We start from the raw sequence: 18,076 nt of genomic DNA on the forward strand, positions 1-18,076 counted from the left end.
TGTACTAAGCCTTGGAATGTACAATTTGGCAACAGATAGAGACAATCCCTGCCCAACAGCGGGCTCTCAGTCTAAACGAGGGAGACAGACAACAAAACAAAACAAGTAGTCAGGCATCAATACCAGCTTTACCAAAACTGTATTCTCCCAAGAGCTTAGTACAGTGCTCTGCACACAGTAAGGACTCAACATCATCATCGGTATTTATTGAGCACCTCCTATGTACTTACTGGTATTTATTGAGCACTTATTGGAAATAGCCATTGATTGATTGGCAGATAGAGAAAGGTTCCATAGAGAAGGGAGCTGTTACCTCCTCACAGTGTGAGGTTCTCATTTGCACTTTTTGCCCCAAGTGGCTTTTCCAATCTCTTGTTGTTATTGTTGCTTTTTCCTTTACAGGGTCCTCCTGGAGTTCGTGGGTCTCCTGGGATGAGAGGGGTGAAAGGTCGCCGGGTAAGTTGCCATTCCTTCATTCACCCTAGAGGCAGATCCCACACTGTATGGTCATAGAGAGTCTGCAGGGCTTTGGAGCCTGGGGACTGTGCTTAAAGGGGAGGGGTCACAGTTGTCATGGGAAGTGGGAGATGGGGCCACAGTTGTCATGGGAAGTGGGAAAAGAGGCCACTGAGTTCATGGGAAGTGGGAAATGGAGCCACGCTGGTCATGGGAAGTGGGAGATGTGAAGGTTGTCTGTTAGTTTGGGAGAGAGGAAACTCGAGGATCACTTCGAAGAGGGGCTGATCCTCAGGAAGCTGAGAACTGGGACTCAGGGCCGGCCCATGGAATCAGTGGGCCCAGGGAAAACTGACTTTCTGTGACCCCTCGACCAGGACTGGGTGGAGGAAGAGGGGATTAAAGAGCAACTACCTGCCCCTACACTAGACCCTATAGCCTGCCAAGCCCCAGAACCACTGATTCTGGCCTCTGATGCCACCCTGGCTCCGTCTGGGCTAGGGGCACTAGAGGAGTGGCAGGTGGTTCTGCTCCTCAAGACTCCCAGATGGGATTGTGTGATGCTGGAATTGTTTTTATGGTATTTGTTAAGCACTTACTATGTGGCAGGTATTATACTACGGGCTGGGGATGATACAAGATAATCAGGTTGGCACAGTCACTGTCATATCTGAGGCTCACAGTCTTATTCCCCACTTTATAGATGAAGTATCTGAGACACAGAGTAGTTAAGTGACTTGCCCAGGTAACACAGTAGAGAAGTGTTGGAGCTGGGATTAAAACCCAGATCCTTCTGACTTAAGGCCTGGATTTGCTGATGGACACTGAATCGGGGTTGGGAGAAGCACATGCTAGCTTAATCCCAAATATCAATCAACCAATCAATCATATTTATTGAGGCTTACTGTGTGCAGGGCACTATACTAAGCAGCTGGAAGAGTACAACACAACAATATAACAGACACCTTCCCTACTCACAGTGAGCTTACATTATAGAGGGAGAGAAGACATTAATATAAATAAATTATGGATATGTAAAAAACTGATTAGACTGAGCCCGTCACTGGGCAGGGATTGTCTCTGTTGCCGAATTGTACATTCCAAGCCCTTAATACAGTGCTCCGCACATAGTAAGCGCTCAATAAATGCTATTGAATGAATGAATGAATGCTGTGGGGTTGGGAAGGGTGGGTGATGAATAAAAGAAGCAAGTCAGGATAAGGCAGAAGGGAGTGGGAAAAGAGGAAATGAGCACTTGGGGAAGGCCTCTTGGAGGAGCTATGCCTTCAGTAATGCTTTGAAGATGGGGAGAGCAATAGTCGAATATGAAAAGGGGGGTGCATTTCAGGCCAGTGGCAAGTTGTGGGCAAGAGGTCAGTGGCAAGATAGATGAGATGGAAGTACAGTGAGTAGTTTGGCATTAGAGAAGCGAAGTGTGCGGGCTGGGTTGTAGTAGGAGAGTAGCGAAGTAAGAAAGGAGGCGGCAAGGTGATTGAGTGTTTTAAAGCCAATGGCAAGGAGTTTCTGTTTGAGAGAGAGAAAAGAAAAAGAAGAGAAACCACTGGGTAACCATCGAAGGTTCTTGAGGTGTGCGGAAACATGGACTGAACATTTTTGTAGAAAAATAACCTGGGCAGCAGAGTGAAATATGGACTTAGAGTGCGGAGAAGCAGGAGGCTGGGAGGTCAGCAAGGAGGCTGATAAAGTAATTAAGGTAGGATAGGATAAGTACTTGGATTAACGGGGTAGCAGTTTGGATGGAGAGGAAAGGACGAACTTTAGTTATGTTGTGAAGGTTGAAACAACAAGACTTAGTGATATGAATGGTCTTCTTTTATAATCCCCACTGAGCCTTTATTTGTAGAAGCTGGTGGGCCTGTAACATCCTTGGCAGGAATGATAGTTTCTCTCCACTTCCATCTGCAAAGGTTTATAGGCCATATCTGGGAGGTGGGGCTGGGGTAGAAGGGAGTCTCTGAGTTGGATTGGCTCTGCTTCTGGGCTGTGCCCTGTGACCTTCTTGCACTGGCCACTCTCTCCCTCCCCCTCCTGCCTGCCTCCCAGACTCGGATTTTAGAACAGGCCATCCTGGTGTCCATTGGCACCCCCAGGCCCCTTGTCCCCTACCTCCACCCTTTTGATCAGGAGTTGTATTCAGGAGTGCCCATCTCAACTTCCAGAAGCTGGGTCTGCTGGCTAGCTGCACACAGTGGTGTTCTTTGGCTCCTGTTAGCCCCTGACTCAATTCTCATGGCCTATTGGAACCAGCCTGGGAGTGCAGAAAGCAAGGTGGCCAGGGCAGCCTAACACCCACCAGCCAACAAATGTGGGGATCGTTTCTTGCCTAACTCTATAACATTTTGTTTTCAATGAGGTGGAACAGGGGTGGTGAAGACTTGGTTTTTATAACTGGGTTTCCAAGGGAATTTGACTTTTCCCAAAGCCAGATGGGTGGATAAGCCATCTGGGCTGTCAGCAGATTAGGTAACATTCCTCAGGTCTGGGCTGGAACACGAGGGTCTGTCCAGGATTACAATCCTCAGCACAGGTCATGGAGACTGTGGAGAATGACTTTTTTCCCGTGGCAGCCCACACTGGCCTCAGCAGGCCACTGGGTGTCCTGAGCTAGGGACCTTGCAGAATGGCTTTGAATGCAGCTTCTGTTCCCAGTTCCAGCCCTTCAGAGAGATGGAAATGCATTATAAAGCTTAGCTTGGGGCTGAAGCCTGCATTCCCTCTGCAGATGTCAAACCCAGAAGCTTCCCCCCAGCAGCTCCCTCGCCTCCTTCCCCGCCCTGGATCCAGAATCCAGCTTGGGAGCAAACCCAGGCTCCCAACCACATCAAAGCTCCCCCAGCTGAGAAGCACTGCCAATTCAGCCTGTGTGTGCACTCTCTCTCTCTCCTTCTCTCCCTCTCCCTTTCTCTTCTCTTGCTCATCATCTTTTCTCTCTCTCTTTCTTCTGTCTTTCTCTTTTCTCTCTTCACTTTCTCCTATCTTCCTATCTTCCCTCCCTCTCTCCTTCTCTCCCTCCCCCTTCTCCCTCTCTTGTCTCATCTTGGCACATAGTAAGCACTCAATAAATACCATTGATTGGTTCCCTTCTGGCCATCTTAAATGGTCTTATTTAGAAGGTCAGAAGTCAGGTCTTTACAAGGGGAAACTGGGAACCAAGAGAAGACAGCAACAGGCCCCACATTAGTGTCCAGAGTCATTATCCGAGTGTCCCCCACACACCATTTTGGACTCCCTCCTCACCCCAGGAAGCTCAAGGAACCCAAGCTCTAATGCCCAAGTGCACTAGGGCCCACTAGCCTGGAGCCCTAGGAAAGGCAAGACTGGCCCTAGAAGAAGTCACCCAAGCCATGGAGTTTCCAGTTTCTTCCCCCATGGTCAGCCTACCCTGCCTCCTAGATGCCCACTGATCTCCGAGTCCCATGTGAGATGGGGACTGAGCCCAACCTGATGATCTTGAGCCCAAACCAGTGCTTAGCATACTGCTTAGAACATATTACACTCTTAAATACCGCAGATATTACAGCCCCAGACTGTCCATCTTAGCAGGTCCCCAGCAGACCTAGTCAGGCTGCTTTCCCCAGTCTCAACCAGCTGCAAAATACTCTTTGTTTTTTCCAGTCACACTGCCACCATGGCTTTTGAATCCCTTTCCCCGGGAAGGCTAAGGGGGAGGAAATGAGAGCCTCTCCAAAACGTAATTGCAAAGATTTGTCGTCCGCGGTGGGTTTTGCTGTCCGCAGCAGAGTTGTAATTGGGTTCAGGATGGAAACATTTCAAGGCGGAAAACATTCCAGCAAAGCCAGACTCCCAGGGACCCACCAGTCCATATTCCAGGACTTGATTAAAATAATTTCACGTGGGAAGCCGATCCGAAAGGGTCTAGAGGCTTTGATTGAGACTGACCACCACCACCACCACTTGGAGGGATGATGAAGTCTGGGCCCTGTTAATACCTTTGGGGCCAGTGGAAAAGCCAAATGTGCACTGTTTTCCCTGTCTCTAGAAGCAGCATGGCCTAGTGGATGAAGCATGGGCCTAAAAGACAGATTAGACACTTCCTGGACAACCTTGCCCCAAGGCAGAGGGAGGGATTTGTTGACCTGTGGAGGTTCTTTCCAGCCAAAGACCTGATTCTCACCCCTGAGGGCTGCTCTGTCTTGTTCTTTGAATTGTCAGTCAATTGTATTTATTGAGCACTTACTGTGTGCAGGGCATTGTACTAAGTGCTTGGGACAGCACAATATGACAATATAACAAACACATTCTTTGCCCACAACAAGCTTACAGTCTAGAGGGGGATTGTTAGTTTCACTTCTTTAGCCCCCAAAGCCATCCCCCAAAGCCATCCCCCAAAAGTCTTCTGGGCCTGCAATATGCTCCTTGCAAATGGCCATCTCTCAGCAGGATCTTTGGTGGGAAGAAACCCATGGTAGCAAGCTCTGCAGGAAGCATTGATCTTAGCTCTGGTTCAAGGGCTGAGCTCCCGAGTTTCGCCCTCCAGACAGTTCTTTCATTCACTCTGTGTGGCCCATCCCGCTGGAGCGTAGCCTCCTCATGTAGAGCTCAGGACAGTCCCAGATCTCCTCTGGTGTCTGTCTCAACTCCCTTCTCCCCACCACTGATGTAAAGCATTTCAGATTGGGAGGGGGTGACTGGGGCATTGCCACATGTGTGCAGTACTTTTATACATGTCCAGTTGTCCTCTAGGACTACTGGGACTCTACCTCCCAGCATGTAACCATCACTCAGTACTCCCGGTGGCCCTCAGAACTGAGGACAGGACCCTCTGCTGGTTTTTTTCTATTATTTTCTTTTGTTTTTTATGGTTTTTAAGAGCTTATTATGGGCCAGGCTCTGCTCTAAGTGCTAGGGTAAATATAAGGTAATAAGGTTGAACACAGTCCCCATCCCACATGGGACTCACAATCTTAATCCCCATTTTACATAAAAGATAATTGAAGCTCAGAGGAGTTAAGTGATTAGCCCAAGGTCACACAGCAGGCAAGTGGCAGAGCCAAAATCAGAACCCATGTCCTTTGACTCCAAGGCCGTGCTCTACCCATTAGGCCTTGCTGCTTCTCTAGACCACACTGCTGGTTCAGCGTAGGCCCTCACCAGACCAAAGAAGACAGCCTCGGTCTGCAACTTGGGCAGTGCCAAAACTGGAGATTCCCAGCTCATCGGGACTCTTAACTGCTGAGACTTCATGTCCAAAGCCCTGGGATCGGTTCCCAGCTCATTCCTCGCACCCTGGCCCTTTGAGTGAACCTCTCAGCTTCCTGATCTGGGGTTGAGGGAGAATAATTCCAGCCTGCCTGAAGCTCAGTGAGGTCATGTTGCCTTCCAGGGACAAGGTCTTTCTTTTATGGAATTTGTAAAGCGCTTACTATGTGCCAGGCACTGTTCTAAGCTCTGAGGTAGATTCAAGGTAATCAGGTTGGACACAGTCCATGTTCCACATGGGACTCACAGTCTTAATCCTCATTTTACAGGTGAGGGGGAACTGAGGCAGAGAGAAGTGAAATGACTTGCCCAAGGTCACACAGCAGACAAGTGGCAGAGCTGGAATTAGAACCCAGGTCCTTCTGACCCCCAGGCCCATGCTCTATCCATTAGGCCTTGCTGCTTCTCTTTCTGGAGAGATAGTGCTTACAGCCTGCATGGCACAGCCTGAATTCCACAACACAGGACACCTGTCAGCAGCAGCAGCAGGAGTGAGGCTGGCTGTCTGCCAGAGCATCTCTCCTCTCTTGTCTGTCACCAACTTTGTCACTCAAAGAAGCTCCCTGGGTCTGAGCCGCCTCTCCTGCCTGGCTCCTTCTTTCCTCTCTCTCTCCCTTGCTGGGAAAGGGAAGGCTTTGTTCCCAGATCACAAGACTAAGCTGCCTGGCCCGGTACCAGCTAGCCACCCTGTCAATGAGACTGCCCCCCACCCCTCTTCCAGAGTTGTCGGGACAGCCAGCAGGGAGAGCACTGACTTGTGGGTGCCAGGGCCCCAGTTAGCCCTCTGGACTCGAGTCACAACCCTGGGGAGACCCAGAAGGCTGTAAGGAGCTGGGTTAGGATTGGACTTTCCTGAGAGTCATTGTGAATGGTTTTGGTGGCCCTAAGGTCCGACAGTTCATGCTCTCCCCTTGGAGGCACACTCATATGGGATCCTTCCAATGTGTGTTCCTTGGACATATGTGTGCGAAGCCATATATGAACATGAGCATTTCCAAGTGTGCGTATACCTCCTTTGCCATACACCAGGACCCTCAGAAAGCACGTTGAGGGGGCCACCTCCAAGTGAGATCCTTGGTGGGGGCGGGACCCCTGTCCTCTTTGAAGACAGAGCTTCCAGAGCTCAGACAGGAAGGAGAACCCACCAGAGAAGACTAGGGAAGGAGGAAGGAGGTGAGGTGGAAATCCGCTGCGGAACCCACTTCCTCCAAATCCAGGGGACAGGGTTGGCCTATCTGGCTGAGCTCCCCGGGTTTTCCTGGGACCTGAGAGTTAGGGCTTTACTCTGGGGATTTTCCCCCCTCACCTCTACCCAGCCTCCCTCTAGCCCTCCACGTCCTCAAGGAAAGCAGTGTGTCCTAGTCGATAGAGCATGGTCCAGAGAGTCAGAAGGACTTGGGTTCTAATCCCAGCTCTGCCACCTGTCTGCTGTGTGACCTTGGACAAGTTACTTCACTTCTGTGTGCCTCAGTTACCTTACCTGTAAAATGGGGATTAAGGCTCTGAACCCATGTGGTACTTAGACTGTGTCCACCTGATTATCTTGTACCTGTCCCAGCACTTAGTACAGTGTGTGGCACAAAGTAAGTGCTTAGCAAATGCCCTTTAAAAAAAAAAAACTAAAAAAAGCTAACCGAGCTGGTGACAGGCAGCAGGAGAATGAGTGTCTCCCTAACAGGAGACTTGTTTCTCCACTGAGTCCCTCCACAGAGCCAGGGCAGGGGGGCAAAGGAAAAGAGAGCTTAGGCCACAGGTCTGCTCATTGCCCCCTACCCTTGCCCCACCCCAGGACCATACAAGCAACGCAATGTTTGTGGGAACCAGTGAGCTCCTCGGTGTTGCTGCCATCCCCAGCGGGATCCTTCCTCTCCCAAAGAACAACGGTCTGCGTGTGTGTGCGCTGCCAGCCAGGGCCGGACCACTGCCAGCAGACTCTCCCCTGGATAAGGATCTCAAGCATGGCCCAGGGCAGGCGCAGTGGGAGTCTCAGTGTTAGTGATACAGACCCATCAGCTTCTTAGAAACCTGTTCTGCCCATGTTCATCCCAAGCACCGGGCTTTTCAAGTTCACCCATGGAATCCAATCCACCCGGAGGGACATGAGTTCCATGTTGGTTGCCAGGGTCCCAGGAGAGTCCTGCCCACTTGTCAAGTCTTCCCAACCACTCACAGGCACTCCTATATTGCTCAGCTCTGGGGCTCAGTCCAGTGACAGGCACAGATCCGATTTGAGACCCTCCCCAGATCCAATTTGAGACCCTCCCCCTCCCCTAGCACACCTTCCTCCCCAGACTCAAGCATGTGCCCCCAGCAGCCCCAAGAGAGTTAAGGGAGGGGTAACCTTAAATCCTAGCAAGGGCACAGAAAGAGCCACATCTGGCATAGATTCAGTGATGCTCACATGAGGCTATCAGTTTGGGGGCAGTGGGAAGAACGGGAGAGGTCAGCAGAGGAGGTGGCCACCCATTCCTATCCGTCCTCCTGTGGGAGACTCACCAACAGGAAGTGGCCAGGTGCATCCGACTGTTTCTGGAAGGAAAGGCCAGGTCACAGTGGCTTACTTCCCTAACTGAAGAGCCTTTTTCCTCCCCAGTCTAGATCTCCCTTTCACAGGACTCCCCATGCAGGTGGCAAATCTCACTTCTGTTCCCTGGAGAGCTACCCCATAGGAGCTTCAACCTGAGGCTCACCAGCCCTTGCTGAACCAGGCCAAGGCACAAGGGCAGGGCCAGGCTCAGGACACATGCAGCTTTACCGTTGCACAGGCGGGAAGAAAGCACATGTGCACCACAATACCCCAGCCTCTACTCCAAGTCACCCATCCCTCATGGGCCCAGGGGAGAAGAAAGGGAGCTCAAGGCCACCCAGCCCCACTCTGAAGAAGGGGAGAGGAAGCACTCAAGGAGGAAACCCTCACTTCTTGTCAAGGGGACTGCACATGCCCCCAAGCCCCAATCCTGGATCTGGCATTTCTTTTCTTGGAAATCTACACTGTTCCATAAGAACCAAGAGATCCATGAGACATGCCTAGCATATAAGCCCAAACCAGCAGAGAAGTAGACGGCTTTCCTCATTTCCCCCATGGTCGGGGTCCCCCACCATTTGTGTCCTGTATCTCTGAACCAGGATATTTGTGGAGCATCTGCTCTTTGGTGGGGAGAACTCTGGGCCTCTGGCTTGGCCACTCACTTGGTTGTATTCTAGGACACCAGAGATCCAGAGTAAGTTGGACCAAATGTGGCTCAGAGAACCCAGGGTTTGGCTTGCTAGCCACTGACTTTGCCCTAGAATGATCAAGGATTCTTCTAGAGGGGTGGGTGGAATGAATCAAGATAACCACAGCTCAGAAAATGCTTGTCTCATGGGGAAAATTGGTGCTAAGCAGTCCCTGCCCAAGTGTTTAGTACAGTTCTGTGCACATAGTAAGCGCTGCTCTGCACATAGTAAGCGCTCAATAAATACAATTGATTGAATGAATGAATGAATGAATGAATCAAGCACATCAGGAGCAGTTCCTTGACTTTGCTTATGTGGTGGATAGAGAACCCTGAGGCCTCCCCTGGCTTCAGACCAATGCCTGCTGGGTTCCCTCCCAGCTTGTTTCAGCCACATCTGGCAACCCACTCATGATCCTGGGTCCTCCACAGCCCCAGTGCAGGAATGACCCTACAGGTGCTCATCGCTGTCACTCAGCAGATTGGTGCTTACTTCTAGTTAAAAGTCTCATGAAACACAGGTAGCTTCCTCATTGGGCCCACCTGGGTTTTGAGCCCTGTGGCCACCAGGAGACCCTGCCTCCTCCCTGCTCACAGCTCCTCCTAGCCATCTCGATCTCTTCAGGCCAGCTCACGGCCCGTGACTTGGGGGAGGATTTAAACTGCAGGGGCTGCAGCCTCTCAGATGGGCACCAGGCAGTTAAAAGCAAAGGGAAAATAGCTGTGTTTCTGGGAAGGAACTCCAGAGGAGTGTCTCTGGAGGTCCCCCTGAGCCTGACTCCAAGTAGACCTTGACTGGAAGGCGAGGGGCAGCCGCCGCTGAGGTTTAACCCTGGAAGACTCAGGGCCGGGATGGGGTTGGGGAGGAGGATAGGAAATGGGGAAGGGAAAGGGGGGCCCCTGCCAGCATGGGAGGAGTTAAGAGACAGGAAGCTGGCTCAGCCTGAAGCAGGAGAGCGCTTGGGCCCAGCTGTACCACTGGGGACTGAGCTGGTCTGTTTGTATTCTGAGCAGGAAGGAGAATGCGTCCTGAGGAGAGGAGTGGGGAGGAGAGGAGCGGGATGGGGGAAGGGGAAGGGGCTGGGGCCCGGCTGCAGGGGGGTGGGGCGAGGTTGGGGACTGGCAGCATTGTTCACAACCTCTCCTGGTGAGTGACACAAGGGAGACATCTGCTGTTCACTCCCCTGTTCAACCCTGCCCTTGTTTCAGGGGGCCCGAGGGCCAGACGGACCGACCGGGGAGCCGGGGTCGCGGGGTGTGAAGGTATGTTCTGCCCAGCCTGAGCTGCTGCCCCTCGCATGGTTCTGCCCAGTCCCAAGTCCCTCCACCTCCTTGTCCCAACCGCCAAGCCTTCTGGGAGCCACCGGAGGATCCAAATGCCCCAGAGCCCAAAGGGCCCTCCCGAAGTCATTTAGTCCAACCCCCTGCCTGCAAACAGGACAGCCTCCTCAATCATTAAGCCTTTCCTTCCTAGTCTCCAGCGTTCCCATCCAAGAATAGCCACCTCTGTGAGTTGGTCATTCGGGGCTGGCCCTGTCACCCCTTCTTCATCCCAGAGTGGCACCAAGAGTTCTCTGAGTGTGGTGAATGCCTCTGGAGGGATAGAGATAGGATGTCCCATCCCCCAGTGCTGTGCAAGAGGGATTTGGGGGACAGAGGCAGTGAGAGGAGTGATGCCAAGGGCTCAGGGACACCACATCCCTGAAGCTCTTAACCCTCCCACCCCTCTTCCCCAAACTAGCTGCCATCCAATTGGGCAGTGGTATTGGGTTGTAGGGGCTGAGGAAGTCACTAGCCCAAGGGAGGGTGTGGACCAAAAGGGACAGGGGCCACAAGAAACCAGCCAGGGCTCATCCCCAAAGCTCCACAGTTCACAGGGGCATCTTAAGCCTTCGGGGATGGATGTCCCCAGTCCCTACCCCTGCCTTGATTCTCTGCCTGGAAGGAGACCAAACTGGCCATTGACTCCAAGAGCCTGGGTGGATGTATGGGGTTACCCCCTCCCCCTTTTGCCAAACAGCTCAGTATCAGGGTCTTCAAGCAAAAAGTTCCCTCCCGACCCAGCTTCTCTCAAAGTCCCCCAGCCCTGGACCAGGCTCCCAGGACCCGAGGCGGCCTGCTCAGGGTGCCCTCTTGCTCCAGCCCTGTCCACCCTCAGGTTCCTGAGGGGCAGTTATGGAACAAGTTTAGGTCAAGGGTCAAGGATGCTTAGAGAAGAGCCTAGTGGTCTTCTGGCTTCCTCAGGCCAATTGACTCTCCCCCTGAGCTACTCAGTGGACCCAGGCCCCACCTGTCCCCCATCCCATCTCATTTAGATGCTGCCTGGTTTTGTCTTGTTTGTTTCCTTTCCTTCCACAGGGACCGCAGGGAACCCAGGGCAAACAGGGTCTAACCGGACAGCAGGTACGTCTGCCTCCCCTGAGAATGCAGCAAGGGGGGCCCTGTGCCCGCTCCCTCCTTCCTGTCCTCAGCCCCTCCCCCGACAGTCGCCAAGCCATGAATCGTCTCTTTGAGCTGCTTCCCGGGCCTGGGCTGTTGCCGCCTGGCGCCAGCCTCTAATGACCCCAAATGTGTTTTCAGGGCAAGGCAGGAGAGCGAGGAGAGACGGGACCTCGTGGCTTCCCTGTAAGTGTTGAGTGTTTCAGCCCAGCTGCCTCTTAAGTGAAACGAGCATATTGATGCGGGGAATGACTTTTTAATGACATTCCAGGAGCCGGGTCAGTCGGCTGGCCCAATTCATTTCCCAATCATGTCTCTGTCACTTTTCCTGCCCATTCCTGAGGCAGAGGGGACAGGCTGAGGGGAGAGGGAAGGTAAGCGCCAGAGCAGAATTCCCGTTAATGTTGTGTTTCCACAGGGTATCCAGGGTCCATCCGGCCCTCCCGGGGCTAAGGGAATTCCTGGGGAACCGGTAGGTGCCTCCTCTCTCCTGCGGCATCTCCTCCCTTTTCTTCTTTCCCTCTGCCTTCCCACCTCCCATCCTGTTCCCCTCCATTGGCTCATCAACCAGAGGTGCTGGGAGCAGACCCTTCCCAGAGGGAAGTGGAAAGTTATGTGTGAAGGAGAGACAAGGCCTCCAGAGGAAGAACTCCTGGAGAACTGGTGGGGCCACCAGAGAACCCACCCCCAGACCTCAGTTGGGCTAAAGAACAGACCAGTTGTGCTTGGCACAGCCCAAACAACCTATTCACCAACGCTCAACAGACCGACCAATAAGCACCCACCCTTCTGCCCCACATCTAAAATAAACCAGGCAATGGGCCTCAGGGAAATCTAGGGGGCTTCACCTTTTCTATCTATTTCCACTTCATCATTCCCAAGGAAATCTACCCCCCAGGGGTGGGAAAGTGTATCTATCTGTATCCTCACTTCTACTGAGAGGAGGAGCTGAGGAACCAGGTAAGATGAGGGAAGGGACCAGGTCAGAAGCTTGAGGAAGGTGTGGGGAGAGATACCCTGCATGGTACCTGAGAACAGGAGGATGTACGGGCAGCTCTGTGATAGGGCATTGACGGGATCGCTCCTCTGGCACCTGGAGACCCGAGGAGCTCCAAAGGAGCTGCAGGGAGTTTTGTTAGGAAATACTGAGCAAAGACAGTCCCCACATGGGCGGGTGGCAGGGTTAGTACATCTTCCTGCACCATTCAGGACCCATAGATTTGGAAGAGGAGTAGTGGCATGAATCTGGCTAATCCCTAGCAGGTCACTGAACTAAGGCAAAGTTAGATCCCATCCTTATCCTCTTGTAGGGCTTTCCAAGGCAAGAGTTACAATTCCAAATCCTGGAACCCTCTCTCCTGCTTTTCTGGTGTTCACAGTTTCCTTTTTCTGGAAGACAGTCCTGGACGCAGATTAAAATGGCATCCTAAAGGATTTTTCTCCTGTCTATCTTTCAGGGCCCCCCAGGACCCCAGGGATTGTCTGGCCCTTTGGGAGAGATGGGGCATAAGGTGAAGTACTGAACTGTCCTCATTTCCATCCAGTTACATCTCACCCCCAACAGCCCCTATATTCCACCAAGAATACTACCGATGTCTGGTCCTGCTGGCCTCCTAAATAGAGGGCAAAAGAGGCAGCTCCAGGTCCAACTCCAATCTTCCTGTATCCACTAACTCTTGAAGTCAGTGGACTGCATGCAGAGCAGGAGGGAAGGGCAGCCACTGAAGTAACAGCCAACAGTTATGGCAAGGACCCGAGAGATAAAAAAGGATCCATTTGTTTCTTCATTTTTTTCACTGTTCACGGCATAACGAAGCCCTAATCCGTCCCAAATCACTCTGGCAATGCTGGAATCCAAGCTGTCTAGCCTGGCTCAAACCGGTTTATACTAGCTGAGCTCTGGGTTCATTGTTCCTGTGTGTTTATCTTGGGCCACCCTCAGGGAAGTCACTCTGCTTTTTCCCACTGCTCCATCCCCAGCTTGATGGCTTCTCCAATTCTGGTTCCAAATCACCAAGTTAGGTGAAAGCAGTAGAAAGTGATTTTGTTTCAGATAGCTTCCTGTCATGCTACAGTATTGATTCCACCACCAAAAGGCTGAATTTGCTAGGACAGTATCTCAAGGCCAGAGGGGACTAGTTGAAGCTAGGACCAGTGGGTTCATGACAAGCAGCATGGTCTGATGGAATGAGCATAGAACTGAGAGTCAGAGGCCCCGTCTCCTGTGGGCAAGTCACTCAACTTCTCTGTGCCTCAGTTTCCGTATCTGTAAAATGAGGAGTAAATACCTGTTCGCTCTCCTACTTAGACCATGAGCCCCATGTGGCACAGAGACTATCTGACCTGATTAACTTTTATATACCCTAATCAATCATATTTATTGAGTACTTACTGTATGCAGAGCACTGTACTAAGCACTTGAAAGAGTACAACGCAACAATATAACAGACACATTCCCTGCCCACACGAGCTTACAGTCTAGGGCTTAACATATACCATAATTATTATTATCATCATTATTCACAGCCACCCTTTCACTTGGCTTCAGGCAAGTGGCTTCACCTTCCAAGACCTCAGTTTCCACCTCTGCAAATGGGCTGGGTGAGCTCCTACGCCTGGGCCATCATCATTGTGCTGAGCTGAGGAAAATGCTCAGGCTCAAACCCCAGCCCCACCCCAAAATTTGACAAGTCCATCTCCCAGGTTGAGTCCCCACCCCCCAGTCCCACCCAGAAATAACCATTAAGAGTTTTTTTGTCACCCCTGGAGCCATGTGAACTGAGAGATCTTCCCATCCCAAAGCCTGCCAGAAAGAAACTCCCAGCCAGGTTGTCCGGATAGGTCCAGGGTCTGGGGCCACGACCATGTGAAACCTGCATCATATCCCTCCAGCCTCCCCCAGACCCTTCTCCAGCCTCCTCTAAGCTTAAGTCCAGTCCCAACAGAACCTGATCCAGCCCATCCCTTGGAGTTGCCAAACTGGAACACTCTTTTTGGTGTTTTCCAGAAGGGTTGTTCTCCTTCTATCTGCCCATCCTGCCAGACAATTCCCATCCCACTCTGACCTGCCCTATATCACTTCCTGGCTCCCTTTTCCACTTTGGTGGTAAAGGCCGAAAACATGGCTTTGTCCCTTGAGCTTGGCACGGAGCTCCTCTCTGCCCTTCCAGCTTGGGTTGGGGTCACACTGAAGTCATATCCCCTTTCCAGGTCTCTGTTTGCCCTCTCTCCGAAGGAGAGATGAATGTCCAGCAGTGGGCTTTGAGCTTGAGGTTGATACTCAATTCTAGGGCAAAGGATGTGGGCATTGCCATTAGCCTTCTCCCCAAAATATCAATTTCCCATTCCCATCACAGTTGGATTTTATGGCATCTCTCAAGAGGTTCATACTGTCAACCTGCACTTCCCTTCACTGAATTCTTTGCCACCTGGATGAACAATGATTAGGATAGAAGCAACAGCACCATTTTATTATCTCATGTAGTGGTGGCAGTAGTAGTAATAGAAGGAGTAATGAGAAGCAGCGTGGCTCAGTGGAAAGAGCACGGTCTTGGGAGTCAGAGGTCATGGGTTCTAATCCTGGCTCCGCCGCTTGTCAGCTGTGTGACTTTGGGCAAGTCACTTCACTTCTCCATGCCTCAGTTACCTCATCTGTAAAATGGGGATTAAGACTGTGAGCCCCATGTGGGGCAACCTAATCTCCTTGTATCCCCCCAGTGCTTAGAACAGTGCTTTGCACTTAGTAAGCACTTAACAAATATCATCAACATTATTATTATTATTATTATTAATAGTAATAATATTAGTAGTAGTAATGCCTACAGTGCCTGGGAAAGTGCTGGAAAAATATATATGGATGAGAATCAGAACCAGTCTCTGGCCCAAAGGGGCTCACAGTCTAAGAATATGGTGGGGAAGGTGGGAGGGTAGTTATCGACAAAACTATAAGAACAGGAAAACAATATAAGGGACGAGGGTGGTGATGGACACAAGAGCAAGAGGACATCGTGGCCAGAGGAACAGAGTTTCAGGCTCTCTGAGGCTCAGTCCGGCAGTCACGGCTGCAGCCCCAGCCACTCCCAATGTTCCAAAAGTAGAGAAATGCCCTGCTGCCAGTCTTCCTCTCTCTCACAGCTGGAGGAGAGGGGACTGTGGGGAGTCCTGTTGGCCTGGGGTGGAAGGGGTGGGTGGCTTCTCTACTGTGCAGCAGAGCCCAGTGCTTGGCATGTAGTAAGCGCTTAACAAATACTATCATTATTATTATTATGTGGCCTGTATACCCTCCTAACAACATTAGACTTGGGGAAGCTAGGTCCAGAGATATTGAGCGACTTAAGCAAAACAGGATTAAACCCAGGTCTCCCGATTCCAATTCTTAGTCTTAAAGGTAGGCTTTAAGACTGTATATTGATCTCATGCCCTGGGAGCAGGGTCAAGAAGAAAATGCCCATAGAGTGCAGCAGGGGTAGAGGGTGGAGGGTTGTGGGGTGGGTACTCCCTCTTGCTCAGGTTTCAGAAAAGTTATTTCTTGTTTTGGTAATGGAGCTATGGGGGTGTTGTTTTGCAGGGCCCTCCCGGTGCATTAGGAGAGCCTGGCCCTCCTGGGGAACCAGGGATGAAGGTAAGAGACGCAATCAGCATGGCATCTCTGCCTGGGCCTGGAGATAATAGGGGCTTTTGTTTGCCACCAGCCAGCTGCTGTTCCAGTTTGGCCCCAGCCCCTTTTGAAATGGGATCTTGGTGCCACCAGAGGGGTGGTGGGGAGGGGGGGTTGGGGTGTGTGTGTGTGTGTGTGTGTGTGTGTGGGTGTGTGGGTGGGTGGGTGTGTGTGTGTGGGTGTGTTGGGAGTGGAGGAGCTGGGGTCAGCCTGATGGGGATGATGTTTCGGGATTAGATGAACAGGGCAGCCCTCGGGGGAAATGCTGACCTCTTTGACTTGGGGCAGCCACCCATGAGCAGGGAACCAGATGGTGAAGGGCCCAGGGTCTGAGGAGAGAACCGAGAGCGGGGACTTTCTCCAGGGGCAGTGCGAGTCACTCAGCTAGCACAGGCCAAGGCCGGCCTCAAGCACATCCCCTCCTGCCTTAAGCAGCAGGAGAGAGGCAGAGAAGCATCAAACCCTCAGAATCCAAACTCTGGCCTATGATGGGGCAGGTCTCCAGGGAGGACCCAGTCATCCCTCTGAGAGAGACCCACCAGGCTGTGACTTGGGAGTTTTACGATCTCGGCGGGCCATAGGGAATCCTCTAAACAAGTAAACTCCCCCGCGGGTCTCATTGTCCCCTCAATCTGAAGGTTGCTCATGGGAATCCCAAGGGCAGGAGGGACTCCTATTCAGCTCTGCTTAAGCTGGAATAGAAATGGCTTCTTGTATTTCCCCCAAGCCCCTGGGCACCAAAGCTACCCCTGTTAGAACAGAAGTGGGAGCGGGAGTGGGAGAATCCAGAGGAGAACACCAACCCTGTTCAGGGGATTCTATGCAATTTCCTCTCCATAGTATGGGTCTTTTCTTTCCCTCCCATGACCCATGAAATTTGCTTTGGCAACACTTCTGACACCTCCTGAAGCTACCGTATCTTCCGCTCTGTCTGTGCCCCCTGAGATACTCATCTGAATTTCACTCTGCTCCCACCTGCCCTCTAGCCCCTAATTACCTCTCCCAGGGAACAGGCCTCCATTGATCCTTCCCAAGTGCTTCCTGGATGTAGCTTAAAGCAGGAAAGGGGTCCCCACACTCCTCCATCCTGAACTGAAAGGGGAAACTGTGCCCTTCAGCCCCCAGTCCTTTCCTGCCCAGCCCCAGTGTTGGCCCCAGGAAGAGGAGAAGGAGGTATTGTTTGCAGGAATGGCCCTGAGAGAGGGCTTTGATAGTGGATCCCTGCACAACTGGGAAGAGGAAAAGGGGACCTCTTGGATGGAGATCTGAGAGTGCAGAGAGTCCTGGCTAGCAAACAGGGGTGCCCCTCCAGCACCCCTCCTGGAAACTGACTTAAGCATCCCTTAGCACCTGAGCCTCCTGTCTGTTAGTAGGAAGGAGGCAAAGTGGGGGTTTCTGAAGTTGGCTCACAGGACTTAGAGGGAGAGGCAGGGAACCCCTAGCACTCTGCAAAGCAGGGAGAGAAAGCTGAGGCTAGGTTGGCATCTGTCACATATCCCTCCTTCACGCTCACTTCAGTTTGGGAGTGGGGGAGCCCTAGGACACTCCACACACACACTCTGCCCCTCAGTTTGTCACTTTATAAAATGGGCAGGACAGTCCCTGCAAGTCACCCCACCACCCAGGGAGCAAAGTAAGATGCATTTGTGGTCATTGCCCCGGAACCTGAATGAGACCCATGTCCCATTCTCTGTTCCCATCTTCCACCCCCAGCCAGTTGCCCTCCTCCATACCGCAGGGGGACTCTGCTCCTGGACCCTGCTTCATTACAACCTCTGGTTCCCCATCCCCTAGACTCTCCCTTCCTGTGGGCTACCAGTCTGGTCCTGCTCAGATGCTCCAGGAAACCCTGATACTGCTGTTGCTGCTCCCAAATTGGGCTCCTGGAACTGATCTCTCAGATCATTGTCCTTGGACCGGTCATCCGGCCTCCTCTCTGCCTTCCCCCTGGGCCCCTGGCCCATACAGGTTCCTGAGAGAAGAGGAAGAGCACTCTCAGCACAGTTCTACCTTTCCATCCCAGAGCCAAGTCCTGCCACTGCCCTCCACCCCAGTGGGCCTCTAGATT

The 18,076-nt window shown here is 52.1% G+C and overlaps 1 protein-coding gene across 1 annotated transcript in view; it reads left to right on the top strand.

Moving 5' to 3' along the window:
• Window positions 1-18,076, top strand: part of COL27A1 (collagen type XXVII alpha 1 chain) — a 241,942-nt gene that overhangs the window by 176,900 nt on the left and 46,966 nt on the right. The window contains exons 28-34 of the mRNA XM_029062843.1: window positions 403-456; window positions 10,122-10,175; window positions 11,271-11,315; window positions 11,493-11,537; window positions 11,770-11,823; window positions 12,809-12,862; window positions 15,919-15,972. Of these exons, the coding sequence (XP_028918676.1) occupies window positions 403-456; window positions 10,122-10,175; window positions 11,271-11,315; window positions 11,493-11,537; window positions 11,770-11,823; window positions 12,809-12,862; window positions 15,919-15,972 (360 nt within the window). The remainder of the gene's footprint in view (window positions 1-402; window positions 457-10,121; window positions 10,176-11,270; window positions 11,316-11,492; window positions 11,538-11,769; window positions 11,824-12,808; window positions 12,863-15,918; window positions 15,973-18,076) is intronic.

This window comes from Ornithorhynchus anatinus, chromosome 4 (assembly GCF_004115215.2).
Source record: "Ornithorhynchus anatinus isolate Pmale09 chromosome 4, mOrnAna1.pri.v4, whole genome shotgun sequence".
Classification (NCBI taxonomy): Eukaryota; Metazoa; Chordata; class Mammalia; order Monotremata; family Ornithorhynchidae; genus Ornithorhynchus; species Ornithorhynchus anatinus.